Source organism: Salvelinus alpinus, chromosome 30 (assembly GCF_045679555.1).
Source record: "Salvelinus alpinus chromosome 30, SLU_Salpinus.1, whole genome shotgun sequence".
Lineage (NCBI taxonomy): Eukaryota > Metazoa > Chordata > Actinopteri > Salmoniformes > Salmonidae > Salvelinus > Salvelinus alpinus.
Window position 1 is genome coordinate 12,074,337 of NC_092115.1, and position 10,359 is coordinate 12,084,695.

At 44.4% G+C, this 10,359-nt stretch overlaps 1 protein-coding gene across 1 annotated transcript; it reads left to right on the plus strand.

Moving 5' to 3' along the window:
- The first annotated feature begins 503 nt into the window (after nt 1-503).
- On the plus strand, nt 504-8,554 carry LOC139560323 (ubiquitin-conjugating enzyme E2 U-like). The gene is made up of 10 exons (XM_071376987.1): nt 504-885; nt 1,077-1,158; nt 1,329-1,421; nt 1,515-1,606; nt 2,568-2,694; nt 5,144-5,180; nt 5,652-5,740; nt 6,146-6,236; nt 8,123-8,241; nt 8,326-8,554. Exons 1-10 carry the CDS (start codon nt 820-822, stop codon nt 8,484-8,486), a joined length of 957 nt encoding a protein of 318 aa, XP_071233088.1. The 5' UTR covers nt 504-819; the 3' UTR covers nt 8,487-8,554.
- Nucleotides 8,555-10,359: the final 1,805 nt, after the last annotated feature.

Sequence of the window (10,359 nt, forward strand, 5' to 3'; positions counted from 1 at the left end):
TGATCAACTTCTTATTTAATTGTTGTCATTAGTCAAATCCCACAAGGTATAAAGAATAGAGAGTCTTTCATAAATGGGTAGCCTAATGAGTAACCTAAATCATTATATCATCAAAATGAAACAAGTGAAAAATGCATCCCAAACAGGAAAACGTATAAATTCTGTGTTCATTATAATGTGATTTAAAAGGCAACCTGCAGTTAAAACAACAACGATGCGCCAACACGACAACTTTTTTTTTTAGGTAAATGGCTTAGAGATGGAGATGGAGAACCACTCTCAAATTCATAGACAGAGCTACAGATGCAAGGTCTGACCATCCATAAGATCAAAATAATAGTTGAAGTTATATGTGAAGCTATACAGTTAGTTTACAATTACGATGTCTATAAACAATGAAGTAAAACAAGGTTATGTTTTGGATTCTGATGGGGTTAGACAGTTGAACTAATGCCATGAGCCATTAATAAGTTGTATTCTTCAAGAATCATTGGCTGTATATCACTCATTTATAAGTCAAAACATGGATGTAGCAATCGCAGATTGCCCCCTTTAAGACGGAGCTTGTTATAGCGACACTAGAAGCGAGTGAAATTGGCTCCATTCAAAGCTGTTCTTCCCACCAAATTGACCGACATGTTGCTTGACAACAGCTTCCAAACATTACATCACCTTGCTCCATTGTTCTCTTGAATAACAATATGTCTATGCGTTGCGCCAGTGTAATATTTGATCATTTCAGACTATGAAAGCATGCGTTTGTTCTATGAATGATTCGCACATACAGTTGTCAAATTGTGAAGGACCGAGTGAAATCCAATGATGCACACCCACGCTCACTTGCTGCGAAAACAATACCTCAAACTGCAGACAGCGAATCTAAAAGTGAGTTTTTAGAACTTTATTTACAAGTATGTTTTATGTATCCATCATATATATCTTAAGATTTTAGCTTATTCTGTGTGCTCATCAACAACAAAAAATCTCTCACAGGAAACAAGCGTGTAATCATGTCACCTTCAAATAACCAGTGAAACACTAAAAGTTATTTTATTTCTTATTTCTTTAATGACAAGGGAGTGGAGGCCAAGCCAGTAAGTCACAGCCTGCTTGAATGGGAGGCTAAAGTGGAAGGACTGAAAGACACGTTGTGGGAAGGTGTGATATGGGCATGAAGTGTTCAGCGTTTACAAAATAATATCGACGATGATGATCAGCTACTGATGATGATTACATGCGGTCTACATTTAGGGCTTGGTGTCTGAACTACCAAAAGTACATTCTGGGGGGGAAGCCATTTTAATTTTCAAATATTTCCGTTCCATAAGGTGCTGTTTTGCTGCTGACATTGCATTTCACTGAGGCTTACAACTCTGTCCCTCCAACTGTCCAATTCAACGCCATCCCTTTCCACCCCAATGGTGAGTTGCTGGCAATAGATATTACCAATGAAAAGTGTCATAAAAAAGGAAAAGTGTTTAATTTCCCCCTGTACATGTCTGTTGTGATTGAAGTGGACAAGGACACAGGAAGCCCATGTATCCCCTGCCTGGACAGCGAGTGGAACCCCAGCATCTCAATCAGCAGTATTCTTCTGAGCGTCCAGGTTTGCACCCATTTTACTGCACATTTTGAAATACAGCAGCCTGGTCTAGATGTAACATAGTAAATGTAAAGCCAGGACACTCAAATTAGTATGATATGTTACGTTTGGTAATTTAAAAAAAAACATAACCTTTATATAACTAGGCAAGTCAGTTAAGAACAAATTCTTATTTACAATGACGGCCAAACCCCAACGACCCAATTGTGCGCCGCCATATGTGACTCCCAATCACGGCCGGTTGTGATACAGTCTGGAATCGAACCAGGGCCTGTAGTGAAGCCTCTAGCACTGAGATGCAGTGCCTTAGACTGCTGCGCTACTAGGGAGCCCCCCATAAGACAGAAGGTTACTTAAGGCAAAAATGAAAGTAGGGTGGTTAGTTGGAACAGATGGCTGGGCGTATAACAGGAACATCTAGCAACCCAAAGGTTGAGCATTTAAATCTCATCACGGACAACTTTAACATTTGAGCTAATTAGCTACTTTGCATCTACTTAGCATGTTACCTAACCCTTCCCCTAACCTTAATAACCTTAATAACCTAACTCTTAACCCTAACCCTTAACCCTTTAACCCTTTAACCTAACTCTTAACCCTAACCTTAACCCTAGCTAACGTTAGCCACAACAAATTTGTTAACGTATTGTAGGAATTGCAATTGATAACATATCATATGAAATGTAATTCGTAACATATCATATGAAATGGATGATGGACATCCACAAATTCATACAAAACATAACATATCATGCTAATTGTAGTGTCCCAGATGTACGTTTACTATGCTACGTCTACCTCTGAGTCCAGGCTGGATACAGAAATGTGTAGTTTATTGTGATAAAGATAGAACTATTACATACTCGTTTTAAAAAAAGCACTGCCACTTGCAGTGTTCATAGACCCATACAGTAGTAGTAGTGTAGTAATATCAAGTCTGTGTGGTCTCCTATGTCCCCTCTAGACCATGCTGTCCAACCCAGTCCTGGAGGGAGCGGTGAACCCCGAAGCTGCTGACATGCTCTGGTCCAGCCCATCCACCTACCACCGTGTGGTGCTGGACTGTGTCAGGGCCAGCCAGGAACTGGAGAGTGAGTGAGCACCACCTAGTACAAGGATTAGCTATTGGTTACATTGGGCTACGTTACAAAGCTACACTGTAAAAAAAAATATATATTATTGTACAATTGCAATAGGATTGTGAGTTTGCTCAACAAAAAGTTTGTGTGTGAAAATGTTGTTGAGCAGAAAGACATGCAATAATTCCCATAAACGTTTATAGTACTGTTAAGACACAAACAGCAGCATTCTTTTTCAATGCTTCCTATTGGTTAGAGAGGAACATTGGAGGCGTTCTGCTCCTATCAGAAAGCAGAGTTCATTACAGCATTACAGAAACGGTGCTTCCCTGTGTGACCAGGAAGCCACTGAAGGTGTTGTAGGTATTAGTACTGTCATAGAGTCCTTTCCCTGAGGGGAGACGTATGTAGACCACACCCCAATGGTTCGGCTCTAGAGACAATGCCTTTGAAACACACTTACCACGATGGTCAGTGCGTACATAATTAAATACAACACTTTTTGGTCATCATGGAACAGGCCTACTCTCATGGTATTCCCAGGCAGTGAATCTGAAGTAGTAGACTCATCTCACTGGTGCTGGGAACATAGCAGTTATTGGGTTATAGGCCGATCCAATGTTGGTGATTACTCTCTTGTAGATCAGTTGGGTTTCAGTATTGAACGGTCCTACAGTTCCTGAATCAGTCAAACCTGCAGAGAACATATTGTCTGTGTTCTCCCTCTTCAGCTCCTCCTCCACCTCCTTCTCATTGGCTGACACTCTGTCCTCCATGGCTGTGTTCTCCCTCTTCAGCTCCTCCTCCACCTCCTTCTCATTGGCTGACACTCTGGCCTCCATGGCTGTGTTCTCCCTCTTCAGCTCCTCCTCCACCTCCTTCTCATTGGCTGACACTCTGGCCTCCATGGCTGTGTTCTCCCTCTTCAGCTCCTCCTCCACCTCCTTCTCATTGGCTGACACTCTGGCCTCCATGGCTGTGTTCTCCCTCTTCAGCTCCTCCTCCACCTCCTTCTCATTGGCTGACACTCTGGCCTCCATGGCTGTGTTCTCCCTCTTCAGCTCCTCCATGTTGTTCTTCTGGAGCTGCAGTTCAGTCTTGGTGACTCTCCTCTCTAAGTGCTGTCAGCTACTTTGTCCTGCTCCTCCACCTCCTTCTCGCTGGCTGTCACTCTGGCCCCCATTGGCGGACAGTCCAGCTGCTTGGGCTGTGTTCTCTGTCTTCAGCTCCTCCTCCACCTCCTTCTCGCTGGCTGTCACTCTGGTCCCCATTGGCGGACAGTCCAGCTGCTTGGGCTGTGTTCTCTGTCTTCAGCTCCTCCTCCACCTCCTTCTCGCTGGCTGTCACTCTGGTCCCCATTGGCGGACAGTTCAGCTGCTTGGGCTGTGTTCTCTGTCTTCAGCTCCTCCTCCACCTCCTTCTCGCTGGCTGTCACTCTGGTCCCCATTGGCGGACAGTTCAGCTGCTTGGGCTGTGTTCTCTGTCTTCAGCTCCTCCTCCACCTCCTTCTCGCTGGCTGTCACTCTGGCCCCCATTGGCGGACAGTCCAGCTGCTTGGGCTGTGTTCTCTGTCTTCAGCTCCTCCTCCACCTCCTTCTCGCTGGCTGTCACTCTGGCCCCCATTGGCGGACAGTCCAGCTGCTTGGGCTGTGTTCTCTGTCTTCAGCTCCTCCTCCACCTCCTTCTCGCTGGCTGTCACTCTGGTCCCCATTGGCGGACAGTCCAGCTGCTTGGGCTGTGTTCTCTGTCTTCAGCTCCTCCTCCACCTCCTTCTCGCTGGCTGTCACTCTGGTCCCCATTGGCGGACAGTCCAGCTGCTTGGGCTGTGTTCTCTGTCTTCAGCTCCTCCTCCACCTCCTTCTCGCTGGCTGTCACTCTGGTCCCCATTGGCGGACAGTCCAGCTGCTTGGGCTGTGTTCTCTGTCTTCAGCTCCTCCTCCACCTCCTTCTCGCTGGCTGTCACTCTGGTCCCCATTGGCGGACAGTCCAGCTGCTTGGGCTGTGTTCTCTGTCTTCAGCTCCTCCACTAGCCTCCATGTTCCTCAGCTCAGTCTTGGTGACACGCCGCTCCACCACCACTGGGTGACCTTACCTCATACCAGGTCATTTGAATGTGTCACTGTAAAAGGCTGTGTGTTAACTCCATGTGTTATTCAGTTGAAGCCCTTCACCCTTTTTGTTCTTACTGGTGGTTGATTTGCATCCTGCAATGTCTTTGCTGATTTTCTTCATTTTGCACCATGAATTTTGGCTACTTTACATTCCACTGTGTTTTGCATTTTTCTTATTGAGTAGAAGAGTCTGTGGTTTCACTTTCAGTCTTCAAAGATTCAATTATTTCAAATGATTTACTGCTGGTAAGGGTGGGATGCCGCTAGTCTATTCTAAGATAAGGCTATCATATCCCATCTCACACTGAGTGGTGACAATGATCTGTCTATTATCACCACCTCCCCTGTAGGGAATAGGAAAGCTGTGCAGTTGGACTCACAAAGCAGGTGAGAGAAATCAAATCAAATGTTATTTGTCACATACACGTGTTTAGCAGATGTTAATGCGGGTGTAATGAAATGCTTTGTGTTTCTAGTTCCGACAGTGCGGCAAAATATCTAACAATTTCACAACATATACCCATATACACACACATTTGAAAGGAAGGAATGGAATTAAGAATATGTAAATATATCACGAGCAAAGTGAATATTTCCACTTTCCATGTGCTCATCTCTTACATTTCCAGAATATTTTTTATCTTGGATTCCCTAGATTGATTATTTAATTCACAATGATACCACAGACATTACAGTATTATATTCTGTTTTATCCTCTTTTTTTGACATGACACATTCAAAGTGAAATCATTATGAATTTCTTGCATAGTATCATGATAGTACGATACTCTTGATTACTGTAGTTACAGTAGTTTAGTGTAATATTCTCTGGTTCATGGCTAAATGTAACGCCTCCAGGCTCGTGAGGAGAATCCCTTTTGAGGATTATCTGAAGACATGGACAAAGATGGCCACCACTAAAGCTGGCTCGTGGATGAAGAAGGAATGTATGTCTTTCTATCTATCTAAATACATGCACTCCTCATGACCTTGGAATGTACATTAATCAAATAAAATTGTATTTGTCACATACACATGGTTAGCAGATGTTAATGCGAGTGTAGCAAAATGCTTGTGCTTCTAGTTCCGACAATGCAGTAATAACCAACGAGTAATCTAACCTAACAATTCCACAACTACTACCTTATACACACAAGTGTAAAGGGATAAAGAATATGTACATAAAGATATATGAATGAGTGATGGTACAGAACGGCATAGGCAAGATGCAGTTGATGGTATAGAGTACAGTATATACATATGAGATAAGTAATGTAGGGTATATAAACATAAAGTGGCATAGGAGTTAGCACTGATAGGCTTGTAACAGGCTATCTGTTGTTGTATTCCAGCCCTGGAGGATCTCATCAAGTGCCCTGAGACCTTTGCCATGTATTATGGGTCACCAGGCAAGGAATCTCCCATGGGCACACAGTGTAAAATGTAAGTCTGTTGACTCTGAAAGATAAAGAGGAGCAGTAAAAATAAGAGATTACCTCTTGGCTTGTAAGATTGCTGGTTAAAACACATGTCTGATTTCCCATAGCGGCTGCCTTTCCTAAATATGAGTGGGTTTTGCGTCGACTTTCCAGAATTCAATGTGTGTTTATAAACCATACTATACAAAGGCAACATGTCACTCATTCAGATGTGCTCTGTGTCAGGTTCAGAGCCTTAATAACCAGATGTGCTCTGTGACAGGTTCAGAGCCTTAATAACCAGATGTGCTCTGTGACAGGTTCAGAACCTTAATAACCAGATGTGCTCTGTGACAGGTTCAGAGCCTTAATAACCAGATGTGCTCTGTGACAGGTTCAGAGCCTTAATAACCAGATGTGCTCTGTGACAGGTTCAGAGCCTTAATAAGCAGATGTGCTCTGTGACAGGTTCAGAGCCTTAATAACCAGATGTGCTCTGTGGCAGGTTCAGAGCCATAATAACCAGATGTGCTCTGTGACAGGTTCAGAGCCTTAATAACCAGATGTGCTCTGTGACAGGTTCAGAACCTTAATAACCATATGTGCTCTGTGACAGGTTCAGAACCTTAATAACCAGATGTGCTCTGTGACAGGTTCAGAGCCATAATAATCAGATGTGCTCTGTGACAGGTTCAGAACCTTAATAACCAGATGTGCTCTGTGACAGGTTCAGAACCTTAATAAAAAGGTGTGCTCTGTGACAGGTTCAGAGCCTTAATAACCAGATGTGCTCTGTGACAGGTTCAGAACCTTAATAACCAGATGTGCTCTGTGACAGGTTCAGAGCCTTAATAACCAGATGTGCTCTGTGCCAGGTTCAGAGCCTTAATAACCAGATGTGCTCTGTGCCAGGTTCAGAGCCTTAATAACCAGATGTGCTCTGTGACAGATTCAGAACCTTAATAACCAGATGTGCTCTGTGACAGGTTCAGAGCCTTAATAACCAGATGTGCTCGGTGACAGGTTCAGAGCCTTAATAACCAGATGTGCTCTGTGACAGGTTCAGAGCCATAATAATCAGATGTGCTCTGTGACAGGTTCAGAACCTTAATAACCAGATGTGCTCTGTGACAGGTTCAGAACCTTAATAAAAAGGTGTGCTCTGTGACAGGTTCAGAGCCTTAATAACCAGATGTGCTCTGTGACAGGTTCAGAACCTTAATAACCAGATGTGCTCTGTGACAGGTTCAGAGCCTTAATAACCAGATGTGCTCTGTGCCAGGTTCAGAGCCTTAATAACCAGATGTGCTCTGTGCCAGGTTCAGAGCCTTAATAACCAGATGTGCTCTGTGACAGATTCAGAACCTTAATAACCAGATGTGCTCTGTGACAGGTTCAGAGCCTTAATAACCAGATGTGCTCGGTGACAGGTTCAGAGCCTTAATAACCAGATGTGCTCTGTGACAGGTTCAGAACCTTAATAACCAGATGTGCTCTGTGACAGGTTCAGAGCCTTAATAACCAGATGTGCTCTGTGACAGGTTCAGAGCCTTAATAACCAGATGTGCTCTGTGACAGGTTCAGAGCCTTAATAACCAGATGTGCTCGGTGACAGGTTCAGAGCCTTAATAACCAGATGTGCTCTGTGACAGGTTCAGAACCTTAATAACCAGATGTGCTCTGTGACAGGTTCAGAGCCTTAATAACCAGATGTGCTCTGTGACAGGTTCAGAGCCATAATAACCAGATGTGCTCTGTGACAGGTTCAGAACCTTAATAACCAGATGTGCTCTGTGACAGGTTCAGAGCCTTAATAACCAGATGTGCTCTGTGACAGGTTCAGAGCCTTAATAACCAGATGTGTTCTGTGACAGGTTCAGAGCCTTAATAACCAGATGTGCTCTGTGACAGGTTCAGAGCCTTAATGTATGGTACCGTGCACCAGCCTAAGAAGACCGAACCAGTGAGTGAGGGGAGACAGGCGAGGATGGACCAAATGAGAAAGATTTACCTCCTCTACAGAACACCAGGTACGTCCATGATGAATTCAGTGTGTGTGTGTGTGTGTTACTTTGAGCAATGACAGAGCCCATCTTTTGTGTGTGTCCTTGTAGACATGCTGACCCCTCAGGTGAATGTGCAGAGAGACTCCATGGCCACCAGGGGTCTCTGTAGAGCACGTGACAGACAGCAACAGGACCTCTGGGAGAACGAGGTGGACAAACTGGTGGCCTGGACACACTCACTGTCATTCGAGGAGTTGGAGGAGGAGTGATGCCTCCACGTGCACGTACATACACGCCTTGCAATTGGATACACTTGTCCAATAAAATTTGAAAACTTGTACTTTATTATTATATATACTACTATTATTATCTATATTATTATCATCAATATCATTATTAGTATTGGTGTCCACATCACCAACGAACTATCATGGTCCAAACATACCAAGACAGTCGTGAAGAGGGCACGACAAAACATTTTCCCCCTCAGGAGACTGAAAGGATTTGGCATGGGCCCACATATCCTCAAAAGGTTCTACAGCTGCACCATTGAGGGCATCCTGACCGGTTGCATCACCGCCTGGTATGGCAACTGCTCGGCATCTGACCGTAAGGCGCTACAGAGGGTAGTGCGAACGGCCCAGTTCATCACTGGGGCCAAGCTTCCTGCCGTCTAGGACCTGTATAATAGGTGGTGTCAGAGGAAGGCCCATAAAATTGTCAGAGACTCCAGTCACCCAAGTTATAGACTGTTTTCTCTGCTACCGCACGGCAAGCGGTACCGGAGCGCCAAGTCTAGGACCAAAAGGCTCCTCAACAGCTTCTACCCCCAAACCATTAGACTGCTGAACAATTCATAAAAATCGCCACCGGACAATTTACATTGTTACCTATGCACAGTCACTTCGCCCCCACCTACATGTACAGATTACCTCAACTAGCCTGTACCCTCGCACACTGACTTGGTACCGGTGTCCCCTGTATTTAGCCTCGTTATTCTTATTGTATTACTTTTTATTACTACTTTTTATTTTAGTCTACTTGGTAAATATGTTCTTCTTCTTGAACTCCACTGTTGGTTAAGGGCTTGTAAGTAAGCATTTCACGGTAAAGTCTACACTTGTTGTATTCGGTGCATGTGGCAAATAAAGTTTGATTTGATTTGAGAGTGTAGGCTGTAGAAGGACTGGGAGAAGGAGTGGAGCTTAGCCAGTAAGGGTTTGTAAGTAAGGGTGAACCAGTTCATTTGTAATCTGCTTGTGAGGGATGGTAGGCCAAACTGGTCATAGAGAGAACAGTGGTGGGTGTGGTAGGGGGCTACAGTGGGAGAGAACAGTGGTGGGTGTGGTAGGGGGCTACAGTGGGAGAGAACAGTGGTGGGTGTGGTAGGGGGCTACAGTGTTGGGTGTGGTAGGGGGCTACAGTGTTGGGTGTGGTAGGGGGCTACAGTGTTGGGTGTGGTAGGGGGCTACAGTGGCTAACCTAAATGGCTGAGTGGTACAGTGTCCAGTTTTCAATCCAGCCTACATTTGTTTTCCTATTGTAAAAAATATATTGCTTGTTATCGTTTGACAAGTGAGCTTTTGTCTGTGCTTTCTGTCCGTCTTTGTCGGCTGTGTTTTCATCCATCCATTCACCCGTCTATCTGTCTGTCTATTTGGATAAAAGTGTCTGCTAAATGGCAGAAATATTATGATATGAATTATATTATTTAGGGATGCACGATATATCAGTGAACATATCGGAATCGGCCGATATTAGCTAAAAATGCCAACATCGGCCCGATGTCTAGTTTAACGTCTGTGCAAAACCGATGTCAAAGCTGACGTGCATACCTATATAACGTAGGTAGATGATGTAATGACGCCACGTAAAATGTAGCGCTACACGTGCAACACAGCATTCCTAACCTAACCCACAATGTCTGCTGTGTGGATCGAGCAGTCAACAAGTCCAGCAGTCATTTGAAAGAGGAAGAACATTTCAGCGAGACAACTCAAAGGTGAAATCCATTAACGCCAAGATAATGGAATTCATTTCCCTTGACAATCAACCGATCTCTGTCATGGGTGATGTTGGCTTTCGCCGACTGGTCGGGCACCGGTACGCACTACCAAGTGCGCTATTTTTCAGATGTTGCCC

Coding starts and splice junctions, on each gene's coding strand:
- LOC139560323 (XM_071376987.1), top strand. CDS start 820: ATGATGCACACCCACGCTCACTTGCTGCGAAAACAATACCTCAAACTG. Junction 1,607..2,567: donor GTATTCTTCTGAGCGTCCAG/GTTTGCACCCAT, acceptor TGTCCCCTCTAG/ACCATGCTGTCCAACCCAGT. Junction 2,695..5,143: donor GGCCAGCCAGGAACTGGAGA/GTGAGTGAGCAC, acceptor CCTCCCCTGTAG/GGAATAGGAAAGCTGTGCAG.